The sequence below is a fragment of the Dromiciops gliroides genome, chromosome X (genome assembly GCF_019393635.1).
Source record: "Dromiciops gliroides isolate mDroGli1 chromosome X, mDroGli1.pri, whole genome shotgun sequence".
Taxonomy (NCBI): domain Eukaryota; kingdom Metazoa; phylum Chordata; class Mammalia; order Microbiotheria; family Microbiotheriidae; genus Dromiciops; species Dromiciops gliroides.
Window position 1 is genome coordinate 33,182,563 of NC_057867.1, and position 18,745 is coordinate 33,201,307.

General features: G+C 44.5%; 1 protein-coding gene across 1 annotated transcript in view; it reads left to right on the forward strand.

The window, feature by feature from the left end:
* Nucleotides 1-18,745, forward strand: part of LOC122733914 (ligand of Numb protein X 2-like) — a 104,049-nt gene that overhangs the window by 60,141 nt on the left and 25,163 nt on the right. Inside the window, exons 5-7 of the mRNA XM_043974623.1 lie at nt 10,834-11,096; nt 12,301-12,497; nt 14,221-14,592. Of these exons, the coding sequence (XP_043830558.1) occupies nt 10,834-11,096; nt 12,301-12,497; nt 14,221-14,592 (832 nt within the window). The remainder of the gene's footprint in view (nt 1-10,833; nt 11,097-12,300; nt 12,498-14,220; nt 14,593-18,745) is intronic.

Here is an 18,745-nt window from a genome sequence, read left to right on the forward strand (position 1 = left end):
ATGAGTCCTTTGGAATTATCTTGGACCATTGTATTGCTGAGAAGAGTTAAGTCTATCACAGTTGATCATCACACAATGTTGATACTGTGTACAATGTTCTCCTGGTTCTGCTCACTTTACTCAGCATCAGTTCATATAAGTCTTTCCAGGTTTTTCTGTAATTCCTTCTTTTAAAAGTCTCCTTTCTCTTTTGAACCATTCTGGAGTTCCTTTAACCTTTCTCAAGTTCCTACTGATCCTCCAACCCACTCCACGTGTTGGGTTCAGGGTCCAAAAATGGGGTTCCCTGCCCAATCCCCCCATAGCAGTGACTGAGCCTTAAACACCCATCTTTACTCCACAAGAGGTCGAAGAAGTGACTCTGCCTAGCCACCAGAAGGAGGGGAAAAATTGTTGAAATGTGAGGTTGGAGATAGAGAATATTATGAAATGCAAAATGGATGATTTTGATTACATTAAATGAAAAAGGTTTTGTACAAACAGAAGCAATGCATCCAAAATTAGAAGGGAGGCAGAAAGCTGGGAAACAATTTTTATAGCCAGTACTTCTGATAAAGGCCTCATTTCTAAAATATATTGGAAACTAAATCAAATTTATAAGAATCAAAGTCATTCCCCAATTGAGAAATGGTCAAAGGATATGAACAGGCAGTTTTCTGATGAAGAAATAAAAGCTATCTATTGCCATATGAAAAAATGCTCTAAATCACTATTTGTTTTGTTTTTTTGTTTTCTGGGGGGGGGGTTTTGCAGGGCAATGGGGGTTAAGTGACTTGCCCAGGGTCACACAGCTAGTAAGTGTTAAGTGTCTGAGGCCGGATTTGAACTCAGGTACTCCTGAATCCAGGGCCGGCGCTTTATCCACTGCGCCACCTAGCCGCCCCCTCTAAATCACTATTGATTAGAGAAATGCAAATTAAAACAACTCTGAGGTACCACCTGACACTTATCAGATTGGTTAATATGACAAAAAAGGAAAATAATAAATGTTGGAGAGGCTGTGGAAAAATTGGAACACTAATGCATTGTTGATGGAGCTGTGAACTGATCCAACCATTCTGGAAAGCAGTTTGGAACTATGCCCAAAGGGCTATAAAGCTGTGCATACCCTTTGACCCAGCAATACCACTATTGGGTCTTTTTCCCAAAGAGATTATAAAAAAGGGAAAAGGACCCACATGTACAAAAATATTTATAGCTGCTCTTTTTGTGGTGGCAAGGAATTGGAAATTATGGGGCTGCCAATCAATTGGGGAATGACTGAACAAGTCGTGTTATATGGATGTAATGGAATACTATTGTGCTGTAAGAAATGATGAGCAGGTGGATTTCAGAGAAACCTGGAAGGACTTGCATGAACTGACAATGAGTGAGATGAGCAGAACCAGGAGAAAATTGTACACAGCATCATCAACATTATGTGTTGATCAACTGTGATAGACTTGATTCTTCTCAGCAATACAATGGTACAAGATAGTTCCAAAGGACTCATGATGGAAAATGCTCTCCAAATCCAGGAAAAAAAAGAACTATGGAACATAGATGCAGATTGAACTATACTATTTCTCTTGGTTTTGGTGCTACTGTTTTTCTTTTTTGAGGTTTTTCCTTTTTGCTCTGATTCTTCTCTTATAACATGACTAATGCAGAAATATGTTTAATGTTATTGTACATATATAACCTATATCAGATTACTTGCTATCTTGGGGAGGGGAGGGAGGGGAAAAATTTGAAACTAGAAATCTTATAAAAACAAATGTTGAAAATTAGCTCTACATGTAACTGGAAAATAATAAAATACTTTTATAATTTAAAAATATATATATGAATAGGGGAGTCATACTCAGCTACCAAAGAGATAAAAGGCAACCAAACAATATATCATTTGTTCATCAAAAAAAAAAGAAATGTGAGGTTGGAAGGCATGGCAGATACAAAATAGAAAGAAGGGGAGGCCTTGTGATATGGTGGAAGGGACCCTGAATTTGGAATCAGAGGGCTTGAACTTGAATCCTGAATCCTGGCTCTACCACATTCTACCTGTGTGCCTTTAGACAAGTTCTTTAACCTCCCTGGACCTCAGTTTCCCTATCTATAAAATAATGATTTCAAGGGCAGCTAGGTGGCACAGTGGATAGAGCACCGGCCCTGGAGTCAGGAGTACCTGAGTTCAGATCCGGCCTCAGACACTTAACATTTACTAGCTGTGTGACCCTGGGCAAGTCACTTAACCCTCATTGCCCCCCAAAAATAAAATAAATAAAATAATGATTTCAGACTAGATGACCTCTGAGATTCCTTCTGGTTCTAAATCTATGATTCTTCTATGTCCTCTAAGTAAATAAATATCCTATGTGGGAAGGAGAGCACCATGTGAAGTTTTCCCAGAAATGTAGGGAGCTACACCTGACACATGGTTGAACCGAGAAGGGCTTAGTCATTTCTTTAGTATCTCAGCAAGAATATGTATGAGTTGTGGGAGAATCAAATTTTCTTTTTCTTTTCTTTTTTTTTTCTGTGAGACAATGAGGGTTAAGTGACTTGCCCAGGGTCACACAGCTAGTAAGTGTCAAGTGTCTGAGGCCAGATTAGAACTCAGGTCCTCCTGAACCCAGAGCTGGTGCTTTATCCACTGCACCATCTAGCTGCCCCCAAGAATCAAATTTTCTAAAATAAAAGAGAGGCACCAGGATGGAGGCAATGGGGTGGGGGTATCTAACTCTACAAGGGGAAAGGTACCAGGGCCATATGTGTGTGGGGTAAGAGAATACATTTGATCTGGGGGGAGTTTGCACTTGAGTACACTGCATTCCTCCCAAAGCTGGGGATCTGCATGGCACAAATGATCAATTGGCCCAAGCAAAGGGGGCATAATAAAAAGGAGAGGAAACAGTCTTCAAACACAGGCCCAGGCTGCATGATGCAAGATGGGGCCCAGTCAGCAGACAGGCTCCCTTGTGTCTCCAGCCCTGGCTCTCATAGCAGCTATGCATGGTGAGGATCTCCTGGAACCAGGACAAGGGTCCTTCTCCTTTCCACGGCTCTTATCCTGGGATTCTGGATGCCAGAAGGGATGTTTGGAGCCCCAGTCAATACCAAGTCTCTGTAACTGGAGGGTTTGTCTTTTACAATGCTGTTTTTTGTTCCTTTCCCGCCGCCTACTCGTTCTATTTTGCAATCTTGTTTTTTCCTGTTCTCACCTAGTTAGATTCTTGCCGTGCCCGCTGCCCTCAGAGGACATGGCTCAGTGGGGGTGACAGCAGGACCTGGCCAAAACCCACCACAAGTATTTAACAATCATGTCCAGGGCAGCAGGTAGGCCCGAGCTTCATGACTCAGGATGGCGAGAATTTAAATTCCACACCACAGGACACTGCTGCCAGTCAGCTCTACTTCCTGAATTAATCTTTCTGAGGTTGAAGCACAGGCAAAAAGGGGGGAGGAAGGATGAGATCAATGCTACAAATGTAATAACACGAACATGAAATGGAGGAGGATTTTCCAATTTAGCACTTGGGAGCTCTGCTGCCAGAAGTATACAGAGAATTAAGTTGGAAAAAGTGAGGGAATAGCCAAATAGACAGAGAGAGAACTGAGAAATCAGAGCAATCATGACACTGTGGAAGAAATCAAGAGATTGCTTGACCATGCATATTTGTTAGAAGGGCTAGTGGGTTGTTTTTTTTCAATACTTGGGAGAAGGGGAAGGAATAGATTTTAAGTAAAAAAAAAATACATTTTTAACAAATCAAAGTAGAAAAAAATACATACAAATGAAGGAGATAGTTGATGTCAGAGGGACTATGTCCCCACTTTTTCACCCAGAGATCCTGCTGCTTGATGTATACTCCATGGAGCTGAAAGAGAGAGAAAAAAATATTCATTTGTAAAGCACTTTGCCAACCTTAAGGTGCTATAGGAAATGCTAGGTAGTCATCATCATTATTAAAATATTCATGCTAAAATGGTATGGGTGATGTCATATTCAAAAGGAACACAAGATATGCGAATTTAGAGCCATCTCCACCCCAAATGTTCACATGGACTATTTGTGCCCCACCTGTGGGAGAGCCTTCTGAGCCCATATTGGTCTGATCAGCCACAGCCAGACACACTGTAACTTGACTACAACACAGTGATGGCATTTTGGTCCTCTTTGAGAAGGAAAAACAAAAACCACCAACAAAATATTCATAGGAGCAGTTTTTTGGTAGCAAAAAACTGGATGCCCATTGGGGAATGGCTAAACAAATTGTGGTACACGACTGTGGTACCATAAGAAATGATGATTATGAAAAATTCAGGGAAACATGGGAAGACCTATATGAACTATTAAAAAGTGAAGTAAGTAGACTCAACATAGCCATATTTACAATGACTACAACAACATAATGCACAGAACAATAAGATGAAAGTGAGCCCTGCAATGATAATGGCCAAGCTTTAACCCATAGGAGAGTTTAAGAAATGTAGCTCTTTTATTTGCAGATATGGGGAACTAAGGGTACACATGCCCAGATGAGCATTCATCCCCTCCTGGGGGAACCATTAGATTGGACTCTGAACCCCTTGTTGCCCTTGTGTGACCTAAGTCCCCCTCTAAAGGTATCCACCATTTCCACTGTGTTCTCTGGAATGCCTGCTCCATAGGTAGCAAACTTGCTTTCCTCTTAAATCTTTTCCATTCCTGTTCCTTCCATCTTCTGGCTCTCACTGAGACCTGACACTTTCCTGATGACACAGCTTCCCGGGCCATCCTTTCCAGCACTGGCTATACTTTTGTTTATCCCCTCAATTCATGGTGGGGGATTTGAAATGCTACTTCCAGGCTCTCCCTCTACCACCATCTTTCATCTGCCTCTTTTCCTTTGGACATTCATCCAATCTGAATTTATTTATTACCCAATCGAGATCCTGGTGACTGTTTCTACCAACCTTCAGTTCACTCTCTTTCTTTCCTCCCTTCACAGTTTTCCCCTCTGACTTCTGCCCTCATTGTAGGAGACTTTAACATATGTATAGACTCTTTTCCAAATACCACAACCTCAACCTACTCATTTCCCATGACCCACCCCTCCACTACACCACAGCTACACACAGAGACAATCATACCCTTGATTTTGTCATCTCCCCAAAATTGTATGTCTCCACGTTTATGTATTTTGAAGTTCTATATTTGTCATCCATATCTCCCTCTGCCTTGCAACCCCCAAACCCATTCTCCATCCTCACTGTCACCTCCAATCCTTCTAGCACTCAGTTCTTACCCAGGTACTGACTATACTTCCTTCCCCACCTTTACCTCTGAGTAAACACTACACTATCCTCTTTTATCGGGTCCCTTATCCCTTTATCCTATTAAAGATCTTTCCCTGCCAAACCTCAGCTTTGGATTGCTCCCACCATCCATTGCCTTCGTTCCTACTCATATATTGCTGAATGAAGCTCAAAAAAATTCACAAAACCATGCTAACTGAATCTACTACAAATTTGTTACATAATCTCAGTTGGACCCTCACTCTAGTAATTGACTCATCATCCCATTTACCACAGAGGCTTTTCCAAAACATTTCCTCCCTCCTCAACTTTTCTAAAGTTCTCCCTGCCCCCCCACTTTCTCAGCTGAGAAAACTGTCTCATATTTCACTGAAAAAGAATTGCTGTCATTTGCAGAGCTCCTTCTCCTCTTCCCTCTCTCACATCACTTCACCATCTCTCCCTTTACCCCTGTCTCACATAAAGAGATGGCCTTTCTCCTTCCTGAGGCAAACTCCTTTTTTGTGCACAAGTGACTCCATTCCATCTTCTCTGGCCAATTGCCCCCACAGACATCTTCATTCTCTCAATGATCTTCAAACCCTCCCTGACCACTGGCTGCTTCCCAACTGCCTATAAACATGCCCAGGTCTCATTCATCCTTAAAAAAACCTGTCTCTTAATTCATCCATCTCATTATCCATCTCTTTATCTCTCCTCCCTTTTCCTTGAGAAGGCTGTCTACACTTCCCTTTCTCCTACTCTCTTCTTAACTCTCTGCAGTCTGGCTTCTAACCTCATTCAAACAAAACACCTCTTGCCAAAGGCATCGATGATCTCTTCATTGCCAGATCTAATGGTTTTCTCTCCATCCTCATCCTTCTGGATCTCCCTGCAGGCTTTAACACTGTCAACTACCCTCATCTCCTTGATATCTTCTTCTCCAGCTTTTCATGATGCTGCTTTTCTCCTTGTTCTCCTACCTGCCTGACAATTTCTTCTCAGTCTCCTTTGCTGGATCTTCATCCAAGAACCAAGATTCATTCATGGCATCTCATACCTAGTAACTGTGGGTATCCCCCAAGAGCTGTCCTAGGCCCTCTTCTCTTACCCCTCTACACTTTTTTTCACTCATCAACTCCCATGGGTTCAACTATTGGCTTACAGATAATTCTCGTATTTCTTTGTCCAGTCCTGACCTCTTTCTTGACCTTCAGTCTCACGTCTCCAACTGCTTTTTGAGCATCTAAAACTGGATGTCTCATAGACATCTCTTTTTTTAGGGAAGTTTTCTTTTTTTTTTAATCATAAAAGCATTTTATTATTTTCTAGTTACATGTAAAAATAGTTTTCAACATTTATTTGCATAAGATTTTTAGTTCCAAATTTTTCTCCCACCCTCCTTTCCTTCCCCCCTCCCCAGGACAGAAAGCAATCTGGTATAGGTTACAATGTACCATCACATTAAACACATTTCTACATTAGTCATGTTGTGAAAGAAGAATCCGAACATAAGGGAAAAACCTCAAAAAAGAAAAAACACAACAGCCAAGAAGTAGAAACGGTGTAGTTCAACAGAATCCACAGTTCATGAGATCTTTGGGATTGTCTTGGGTCATTGCACTGCTGAGAAGAGCCAAGTCTATCACAGTTGATAATCGCACAATGTTGCTGTTACTGTGTACAATGTTCTCCTGGTTCTGCTCATCTCACTCAGCATCAGTCCACTTAAGTCTTTCCAGGTTTTTCTGAAATCTGCCTGCTCATTGTTTCTTACAGCACAGTAGTATTCCATTACATTCATATACTACAACTTGTTCAGCCATTCCCCAGTTGATGGGCATCCCCTCGATTTCCAATTCTTTGCCATCTCATAAACATCTTAAACTCAACATGTCCAACTAAACTCAGTCTTTCCCCCAAACCCACCCCTTTTCCTAATTTCCTTATTACTCCCCCTTCCCTCCTCTGACACAGCTACCTCCCTGATTCAGGCCCTCATCTCCTCACACATGGGCCATTGCATTAGGTGCTGGATAATTCCCTGCCTCAGGCCTCTATTCAGCTGTCAAGTTGACTTTCCTAAAGTGCCATTCTCTTATTCAACCAATTTTAGTGGCTCCTTCTCATCTCTGGGATCAAATATAAAATCCCCCGCTTGGCTTTGAAAACCTTCCATAAGCTGCCCCCCAGTCACCTTTCTCTGCTTTTCACACTTCACTCCCTCGCAGATGCTCAGTGATTCAGTGCCACCCACCTTCTTGCAGCTCCTCATACACAACACTCCATATCTCAGCTCTTGGACCTCTTCACTGGCTGTTGGCCGCGCCTGGAACTCCCTCCCTCCTTACCTCTGCCTCCCAGTCTCTCTGGCTTCCTTCAAGCCCCAGCTAAAGCCCCACTTATTAGAAATTCAAATAATTTATAAATAACTTATAGGTAACCAAATTGACTATAAAGGACATATGAAGTCTCTCTTTGCATCCAGAGAAAAACTGATAAAATAGAATACTGATAGATAAATAGAATAATTTTACGTATACATATATGCATATACATGTACATACATACATGCATACATATATACACACATGTGTGGATACATACATACACACTGTAACGATTGGAATGATGCCACCTGCTGGAGACTTACTGTAGGAAAGCTCCACCATGAGGAGAAAGTCTCTGAGGGCAAGACCATGCGTCCTTTTTTTTTTTTTTTGCATCAGGAAGTGATGTTTGCTTATGGGAGGAAGAAGGGGGAGGCTGGTGCTCTGACTCTTGCTCTTTCGTGTGGACTCTGGCAGAGAGCGGAGCTAGGAATGCTCCTTCTTTAATAGATAGATGAATCTAGGTCTTTCTCTTTCTCTTCACCAAATTCTTATTCTCCTTAATAAAAGTCTAACTCTTGCTAAAGCTTATAATTTATTGGCGACCACTCATTAGATATTTTAGACAGACTAGCTAGAATTTTAGCCCCTTACAACACACATGCCCACTTGTGTCTAATGGTAGCCATCTTGGTGGGGGAAGAAAAAAGGAAAAGGGACAAGAAGATTTACATGATAACTTTGTTGTCTATTTAGAGGGGATAGCAAGTTGTACATAACAGATTTGTAGTTTCTTATGCAATCATCTTTTTGTATTATACTTTGTTATGGAAATGCCCCAAATTAAAAACAAACAACAAACAAATAAACAAAAAGATCAAAACTCAAAACAAGTAAAACATCCCACCTAGCCAAGAAGCCTTTCCTAGTTTGCCTCAGTGTTAGTGCTGATTTATTAGCTCCAATTTATCCCATCTCCGTTGTGTTGAAAAGCCAGAGCTTTTTGCGTGTTGTCTCCTTGCCCACGAGCTTCTTAGAGCTTCCCGAGAGGTTCTTCAGAACAGGGGCTGTCTTTTCCCTTTCATTGTTCCCCCAACATTTAGCACAGTGCCTGGCGCACAGTAGGTGATGATTTCTCATTGACTAGACTGTAATCATCCTCATCATCCCAGCTCCCATTCCTTTAACAGTCTAAAACTTTCAAAGGCCTTTCATCACAACAGCATGTGAGGGGAGTAAAGTATTTTCCTCATTTGACAGATGAAGTTTCAGCTCAAACCTATGCCCTCTGACTCCAAGTCTAGGCCATCTTCCTTTGTACTGCACTTCCTTGAATAATTCCCTTGGCTTATTAGAGGGTTCCATGCTAACTTTGTGCCACCCCCGCCCCTCTCCCTCCTTTAGCTGACGGAAAGGCTCTGAGTTCATCTTGTCCTCAACTGACAGCTCTGCCTGTCCCAGGAGAATGGTGGGTTTAGTTTTCCAGGCACATCCAAGGCATTTGTTATTGCCAGAAGTGACTGGGCCCCCAGCTGCTCTGGCTGCCCACGAGGAACCCGGAATCAGGATGGGCCCCTTGGGGAGATGGGGAGAGAACTGCTTGTACGTTCAGCTCCTGAGGACAGCTTGGGTGACTGTGAGCACAACATCAGCAATACCCTTGACTCATTTAGAGATGAAACTCCAAGTTAGTCCTGAGATAACTTTTTCTGTTACCCCTCCTCCCAACCCCTGAAAGGAACTATATGGGAAAATGATAGTCTCTGATCCTCTTGGGCCACACTTCAGGGTGCCACTACCCAAAGCACAGGCCAGTCCCCAAGAATCCCATAGGAAGTGCTCAAACGATATCTGTCCATTGCACACAAAGTCACATTTATAAAACACCACCACCATGGAGAAAGTGGAGATTTGAAGGGCATTATACTGGGCAGTGGAGCAGGTCCAGAGGCTCCATCAGCCTCTTTCCTTGTGGCGCCCATGGCCAACCAGTGAGATAATGATAGTTACACAGCTAACTCTACTACCTAGTAATATGTACCAAGTGCCTAGAAAGATAGCAAGAACCATGTAGAGTCTGAGGGAGCAAGCCCCTAAACCCAGGAGAGATGGTACGTTTTCCTAGATATTATAAAGGATGAGGAAGGATTCAGCAAGTGAAGAAGAGGGAGGGCAGGCATTCCAGGTAAAAAAAAAATCAGGAGGTCAAAGGCCCTGAGGTGGGAGCATATGGTACATATTTGGGTATCATTTTGGCCAGAGTGCAAAGCTAATGAAAGGGGATTGTACCTTCTTCAGGAAGTTTTTCTCAATCCCTCTTAATTCTAGAGCCTGTCATTGGGTAATTATTTCCAATTTATCTTGTTTATTATTTCCTATTTTTTCCCTATAATTATTTCAGATTTATCCTTGCTGTGTATAGATTTCTTTGCACATTATCTCCTTAAGAGCAGGGACCGTTTTTGCTTTTCTTTGTATCCCAGAGCTTAGCACTGGCGTATATGGTAGGTGCTTAATAAATGCTTATAGGCTGACTGGGTAAGCCAATTGCACAGGGCCTCAAATGCTATGGAAACGAGTTTCCACTTTATTTGGCAGGTAGTGTCTAGACTGGTACACTAGCTTGAATCTGGTAGAAGTTTAAGAGGTATTGGTTGAACTGAGTGGCCTAGATGTGGCCTCTGTCAGAGTGAACAGGGGAGAAGCAAGTTTAAGGCCCAGGTACCCTTGTTTCCAGGCCCCGCTGCTGAGAAAAGTTGAGCTTCCGTGTCTTTTCATGGCTGAGTCATAGATGAGAAGCAGTGGGTCACATCATAGAAAGGTACCTCTCTCCAAAATTATGGTTTCTGTTGAATGTGGGCTTGTGGGTGGTTTTGGGGTACCTATTTCCATGATTCCGGAGAGAGATCAAACCCATGCCTTTCATCTTTCCTCCCCCTCTCTCCTCTAGCTCTCTTCCCTTTCTCATCTTGGGCTTTCAACAACTAACATGAAAGGAGCCAAGCCACCAAAATGGGTTTTTGCTTTCAGCTCATAATGTTCTTTTGTATCTTCCTGTGAGGGTAAACAAATTTTCCAAAGGCGAAACTTTTAATGCAATTTGGCTTGCTCCCACCATGCCTAGCCTTCCCTCATGTGCCTTTTCTTCCCTTCCTGATCTGCCTCTGGCTTCCTGAGGTGACCTAGGAGGTCCTGGTACACCTTCTGGCCTCCTCATTCCCCCCTGACCTCTCTCTTTCTACCCCAGGTGCCCTGGCTTGAGGAAATACCAGGCCAAAATGGTGGAGGAGAAATGTCAGGAGGACCAAAAGAAATCAGAGGTGGCCCTGGAGCCAGAAGCAAGCAGCCCTTGTGGGGAGAACTTCTTTGACATTGATGCCATCTTATCCATGGACTCTGAGTATTCATCTGTCGCCCCCATGGTGCCCTGGACCAGCCCAGAGCCTGGCTTGGTGAACCCAGCCTTTGAGGAAGCAGATGAAGATTCCATCCTGAGTCTCTCCACATCTGGTACAAGCTTTGGGAAGGGGGCTATGGAAAAGCCTAGGGCTCTGAGTGAACTGCAAGCTCAATATGAACCAACAGTGTGACCCAGCATCCCCAACATACATTAAGAGAAGCCTAGCTGGGGCAGCTAGGTGGCGCTGCAGTGGATAAAGCACCAGCCCTGGATTCAAGAGGACCTGAGTTCAAATCCAACCTCAGACACTTGACACTTCGTAGCTCTGTGATCCTGGGCAAGTCACTTAACCCTCATTGCCCCAGAGAGAGAGAGAGAGAGAGAGAGAGAGAGAGAGAGAGAGAGAGAGAGAGAGAAGCTGAGTTTCCAGAATGAGGGAGGGGATAGTCAGCCCTAGTCAGACCATATCCAGAGGAGTATGTTAGATTCTGGGGACCCTGATTCCACAATTACTACCTGGCCTGAGCACCATGCTGCTCCAGGCCTTGGTTTACCCTTGGGAACAAGGAGCATCTTAGGGAGGCAATAGACCCATCTGGCCAAAAGAGGGCCAAGCCCAACCTTAGCCTGGAGAACCTGGAGAGGGCTCATCAGTATGAAGCATGGGGCCTAGAAACCTAGATTAGACCCTGTCAGGCCTTCTACATGGATGCCCTCTCATGGGTATTCTGCCCAACACTCAGAATCCTCACCTTTGGAATCTAGGGGATTGACATCATGTTCCTAGCCCCAGAATGGCAATTGAAAACACTGAGTGCAAGAAAGCTTTTATATATATATATATATATATATCCAGCCCACTTCCCAAGAGCAGGGGAGAGAGGAGGGAACACCTACTATGTGCCAGGCCTGGGAGATGGGTGCTATTATGTTCCTATTTTATACTTGAGGAAACTGAGGCAGGCAGAAGTTAAGTGACTTGCCCAGGGTCACACAGCTAAGCTATGAACTCAGGTTATCATGCCTCCAGGCCCAGTGCTCTAGCAAGTACACCGTTTAGCTGCCTCTAGGGGGCACACTTTGTGTGACTCAGTAACTTGGGGTCAAACCACTGACATCCTCCTAACCCATCACCCAATGTTTCCTGAGAACCTGTGGCAAGGAATCAGGAATAGGTTGGAGGGAGGAAGAGAGTGAGGGGAGACGCTCCATTGGAACAATAGTTTAGGAAGATGGTGCATGGTGATGGAGGCCCCTTCCTCTCCATCAGGTCCTTTAATCACCTTTCTCATGTCCCTCCTCTTGCCCCATCAGACCTAACTCGCAGCAATAGTCTTGTGGCTGAAACTGTCATCGTGGAGATTTCCCGGGATAACCCTGAGAAGGAACTGGGGATGAGGATCGTTGGGGGCAAGGACACCCCACTGGGCAACATTATTGTGCAGGAGGTCCACCAGGATACCCCATTGGGCATGGATGGAAAAGTGGCCCCTGGAGATCATGTGCTAGAGGTGAGTGAGCATCCTTCCTGGCCCATGGCATTCTGGGATGCTGGCCCAATCAACAGGAACACCAGCAGTCATAATAATCTCATTTGGAGAGTATATGCTAGTGTAGCACTCACACTCCTCCCAGGCCCAGGAGGGAGGGAGAAGGATGGTTATCATCCCCATTTTATATATGAGCAAATTGAAGCGTGGCTAGAAGAAGCCACTTGCCCAAGGTGACCCAGCTGACTTGAACCCAGGATTCTTAACTGCATGTCCTTTTGTGTCTCCAGTATATATGGTGCAGTTCTAGGATCCAGATAAAACAGGGCACAATCCTTGCCCTCCCAGGGCATGCATTCTAACAGGGGCATGCAGAAGGCCCAGACAAAGTGCAAGGAGAAATTGTTTTTGCAGGGCAATGAGGGTTAAGTGACTTGCCCAGGGTCACACAGCTAGTAAGTGTCAAATGTCTGAGGCCAGATTTGAACTCAGGTCCTCCTGAGTCCAGGGCCGGTGCCTAATTCACTGCACCACCCAGCTGCCCCCGTCCTTCATTCTTGTTTTTTGTTTGTTTGTTTGTGTTTTTAGTGAGGCAATTGGGGTTAAGTGACTTGCCCAGGGTCACACAACTAGTAAGTGTTAAGTGTCTGAGGCCGGATTTGAACTCAGGTACTCCTGACTCCAGGGCTGGTGCTCTATCCACTGCACCACCTAGCTGCACCCACCCCATCCTTCATTCTTGAAGAGGAACCATGACAGATGTCATGACTTGCACTGAATTGGATTTAAGTGAGGGAGGGCTGTGCAAGGTCACCAACCTCAATTTCTCCTCCAGAGCCATCTGGGTCCAGTGGCAAGATATACATCAAGACTACTGGAGATGGAGCCAAATATTTAAGGCAATTGGGGTTAAGTGACTTGCCCAGGGTCTCACAGCTAGTAAGTGTCTGAGATGAGATTTGAACTCAGATCCTCCCAACTTCAGGGTCAGTGTTCTATCCACAGCACCACCTATCTGCCCCATGGATTGGGGAGGGGACACACTGAAGGCAGGGAGACCCATTAAAAGGCTATTATTGCAAGTGTGGGAATTTGATTTGTTTGACTCTGCCTATACATTACAAGGCTTTGTTTTTTTCTTTTTTTCCCTCCCATTAGGGGGAGGTGAAAGGAAAAGAAAATAAATGCTTGTTAAAATAAACAAAGATGGAGCAGCTAGATGGCACCATGGATAAAGCACCAGCCCTGGATTCAGGAGGACCTGAGTTCAAATCCAGCCTCAGACACTTGACACTTACTAGCTGTGTGACCTTGGGCAAGTTACTTGACCCTCCAAAACAATAAAATATACAAAGAAGGAAAGGAATGAATGACCGAATGAATAAAAAAGAATAGACAAATAAACAAACAAATTAATTAATAAAGTTTAAAAATAACTAAAGAATTGTAAAAGCTATTCCCGGAATCTGAGGTAGGGCTGATAAAGAAGGTGAACAAAGGAGTATTGAAGAGGAGGGGGCATATGGGAGAAATGCAGTGGAGACAGAATCCCAATGGGTGAGATGCATTGATGAAGCTCAATTCACTTTCTCCTGGTGCTTTCTCAGTCTCCTGGATTTGCTTTTGCTCCACCCAGGAAGCAGTAGGGTCTGATTGTCATGTTGGAGAGATGGAAGTTGCACAGAAGGTCAGGGAGTCTGATGGGGGCCCCCTGACGAATCATCCTTCTTTCCTTTCTTCCTAGGTCAATGGGATCAATATCAGCAATGTCAGCCACTCTCAAGCGATCTCCCTGCTCCGTCAGGCGGGGCCTGTGCTGCAGCTGGTGATCTTGCAAGAGAAGGGCTTTCTGAACAAGCCGCTCCTAGATAGTGGCCCAATTCCCAACAGGGCTGGGGAGATTGTGCGGGTCACCCTGATGAAGAAGGACCGCCTGCAGCCTCTGGGCATTAAACTGATCCGCAAGGCTGGTAAGCCTGGGATCTTCATCCTAGACCTGCTGGATGGGGGTCTGGCGGCCAAGAATGGAAAGCTGAGCCAAAATGACAAAGTCCTTTCCATCAATGGGCAGGACCTGAGACAGGGGACACCGGAGACAGCAGCTCAGATAATTCAGGTCAGTAGTGGCCCTGGCCATTCCCAGGAGGGGCAGGGACCCTGGAATGGTGACCAGCACAGAGGAAGTCAAACTTCTAGACCTGAATCCTACCTCCAATACTTACTAGCTGTGTGACTGGGCCAGTCACTTAATTCCTCAATGTCTCTGTCTGTAAAACACGGGTGAGCAATAATAACCTGTAGTTGGGCAGCTAGGTGGCACTGCAGTGGGTAAAGTTCCCCCCTTGGATTCAGGAGGACCTGAGTTCAAATCCCACCTCAGACACTTGACACTTACTAGCTGTGTGACCCTGGGCAAGTCACTTAACCCGCATTGCCCTACACACACACACACACACACACACACACACACACACACAGAGAAAACAATGATGTCCCAAGAATCATCTGTAGATGAGACTTTGAGACTTAAATGGATATTTCAAAAATAATAATAATAATAACCTGTAGTCATTGAATGTGAAACTCATTATAAAGGATTGTATAAAATGTCAGCTGTTAATATTTACAGCCAGCAAAGGACCTTAGAGAGATCACCTGGCTCAAACCCTTCATTTTACAGAGGAGGAAACTGAGGCTGGGAGAAAGGAAGTCACCTATGCATGATCACACAGAGTTAGGAAGCAAATATGGGTCTTCTAACCCTAAATGTTCTTTTTGCTACTTCTTGCTGCTTTGTGGGCTAAGGGTAAACTTCATTATCCAAGATGCCACCAAGCATCACACTTTGCAAAGGGTAGGCACTCACAAAATCTTATAGGGAATTGGCTATATACTTCTTTTGTGTGTCAAGTGTCTGAGGCCAGATTTGAACTCAGGTCCTCCTGAATCCAGAGCCAGTGCTCTATCCATTGTGCCACCTAGCTGCCCTGCCCTATTCTTTATATAGTCTAGTTAGTAGTAGTGGTAGTGGTTGTAGTGGTGATAATAGTAGGGGCAGTACAAGTACTAGTGGTAGTGGAAGTAGTGGTGGTAGTGGTAGTAGTGTAGTAGTAGTAGCAGCAGCAGCACAGCTTCCTTCATAATTAAGTATAATAATATGACATGGCATGAAACATGCATTAGAAAGACACAGAACAAAAATGCATTGTGTGAGTCTGAGGAATTCAATGCCATTTCCAACCAGAGGTAGCAAAGAAGGCTTCCTGGAAGAGGAGGCATTGGAGTTAGATTTTTAAGGATGGCTGGGAACTCAGCAGTCAAAAATAGGACAGAAAGTCATTCCAGACTTAGGAAAGAGTGTACAAAGGCTGCTGCTGTTGTTTGTTGTTGTTGTTTTGTTGTTGTTGTTGTTTTGTTGTTGTTGTTAGTCCTTTATCCTCAAAGAGGACCATGACATTGGGAGGTGATGTCATGACTTGCACTGAATTGGATTTAACTGAGGGAGGGCTATGCAAGGTTACCAGCCTCACTCTCTCCTCCAGAGCCATCTGGGTCCAGGGGCAAGATATACATTCAGACCACTGGAGATGGCTCTGGATGTTTAAGGCAATAGGGATTAAGTGAATTGCCAAGGGTCACACAGCTACTAAAGTGTCTGAGATGAGATTTGAACTCAGGTCCTCCTGACTCCAGGACCAGTGTTCTATCCACTGCACCACCTAGCTGTCCCTGCCATCTCTGGTTACTGAAAGACCCAATGGATGTGATGGCCAAGCCTTTGTCACTGAGCTAGCACAGAACACAAGTAGCTGCCCCCATATGCCTCATTCCTCACCTATCACCCACCACCTCTCCACCAAGAGGAGGGAGGTCTGCTTTTTTTTTTTTTTTTGGGAGGTCTGCTTTTAACAAGTACTCATCCAAAGCCTCAAATGCTCTCTTTGTGTTATGGAGCTCAGTATGTTAACTCAGTCGTTTTGTAGATTATTCTTCTGATTTTGCTCATGGCACTCTGCTTCATTTCATATCAATCTTCCCAAGTTTCTCTGAATTCTTCATTTTTATGGTCTCTCACATGTGCTAATATTCCTTACATTCCCCTGCCACCAATGGCTCAGACATTTCCCAATTGATGGGGTGCCCACTTTGTTTCCAGCTCTTTGCCACCATTAAAAAAGTGCCTTGGGGCAGCTAGGTGGCGCTGCAGTGGATAAAGCACTGGCCATGGATTCAGGAGGATCTGAGTTCAAATCTAGCCTCAGACACTTGACATTTATTAGCTGTGTGACCCATGGCAGGTCACTTAACCCTTATTGTCCCACCAAAAAAAAGAGAAAAAGAAAGTGTCTCTATAAATCCTTTTGGATGGATGAACACTTTCCCTTTGACCTCCTTGAGGGTCTCCCACTGGCCAAAAAAGTATCTATATATTAAAGTTTAGTGATTTTTCTAGCACCATTTACCAGTGTTGCTGGAACAGTTGGACCAATTCAGAACTTTGGTTTTCTCCCCCTATCATCAAACCTCAATTTCCCTCTTTCCAGCTTCCATCTGCTGTTCCTAATTCTGTTGGCTAAGACCAAAGATGAATGAGTCTAGTGCCTCTTCCCACATCTACTTAAATCTTCTTCATCTACTTAGATCAGCCATTGGGTCTCTTCTTCCCTCTAAGCATACCCAGTTCTTTGTTTTGTTTTGGTTGGTTGGTTTTTTGTTTGTTTGTTTGTTTGTTTTGTTTTGTTTTGGTGAGGCAGTTGGGGTTAAGTGACTTGCCCAGGGTCACACAGCTAGTAAGTGTTAAATGTCTGAGGCCGGATTTGAACTCAGGTCCTCCTGACTCCAGGGCTGGTGCTCTATCCACTGCGCCACCTAGCTGCCCCCTAAGCATACCCAGTTCTTTCAACTGATCCCCTGTATGACACGGGCTCGGCATCATTCTGCTTGCCTTCCTCTGAACACGCAGCAGCTCATCAATGTCCTCACTAAAATGTGGTACCCAGAGCTGCCCATAGCATTCCCGACATATTCTGAGCAGAACAAAGTACTGAGGATGCTTTGGGATTGCTAAGAGGAACAATTCCCTAACAAACAGAGCAGAGTTATCCCAATGTGGGACAGGGCTGTCTACACAGGTAATGGCTTCCCTATCACTGTAGGCCTTCAAGCTGAAGCTGATAACTTCTTTTTGTTTGTTTGTTTTTGTTTTTTGGTGGGCAATGAGGTTTAAGTGACTTGCCCAAGGTCACCCAGCTAGTAAGTATCAGGTGTCTGAGGCCGGATTTGAATTCAAGTCCTCCAGAATCCAGGACCAGTGTTTTATCCACTGCACCACCTAGCTGCCCCCTGGCTGATACCTTCTTGACGATGGTTTCAGGGCCCTCATGTGGAGGAGTTATCAGCCTTTTTCCACCTAGCCCCAGAGGATAGAGTTAGGAGCAGGGGGTGGGAAGGTACAGAAAGGCTAATTTCAGCTCATTGTAGGGGAAACATGCTAACCATCCCCAATTCTTAGAATGTGGGGAGTTTCCCATTACTGGTGGTTTTTGTTTTTTTATTTTGGGGGGGTTTTTTGGTGAGGCAATTGGGGTTAAGTGACTTGCCCAGGGTCACACAGCTACTAAGTGCCAAGTGTCTGAGGACGGATTTGAACTCAGGTCCTCCTGAATCCAGGGCTGGTGCTCTATCCACTGCAGCGCCACCTAGCTGCCCCAATCACTGGTGGATTTAAATGGAAGAAGATAAGGAATCCTGTTCAGGTATAGATGAGTTAGGATAGATGATCTCTGAAGTCCCTTCCAACCCAAAGATTCAGGAACTAGATTATCTCTAACATGCAAGGCAATGTGATGTAGTGGGTAGAGTTCTGGACTTAAGAGTCAGGAAGACCTGGGTTCAAATCCCACCTCTTACACCTACTAGCTTGGTGACTCTGGCCTAGGCACTCAGTCTCTCTGGGCTAAGTTTTCTCTTGCATAAAAAATGAAGGCTGGACTTGATCTCTTCTCCCAGGATCTTAGGATCTCTTCTCATCCTACATTCTCTGATCATATGGTCAGCCAGTCTGCCTTTAAGCCACCGTGTTAGATCAATGAAAGAAGAAGGGAGGTCAGTCAGGAGGGGGGAATTCAGTTTAGAGGCAAACCTTTCTTGCCCCTAACACAGCGACCTATGGGAGATGACAAAACCCTTGATGAGAGGGCCATCCCCTGAGCCATCTCTTCTGGGGATGCTATTTGTTGTCCCCACTGCCTCAAGGAAGACCTCCTTCC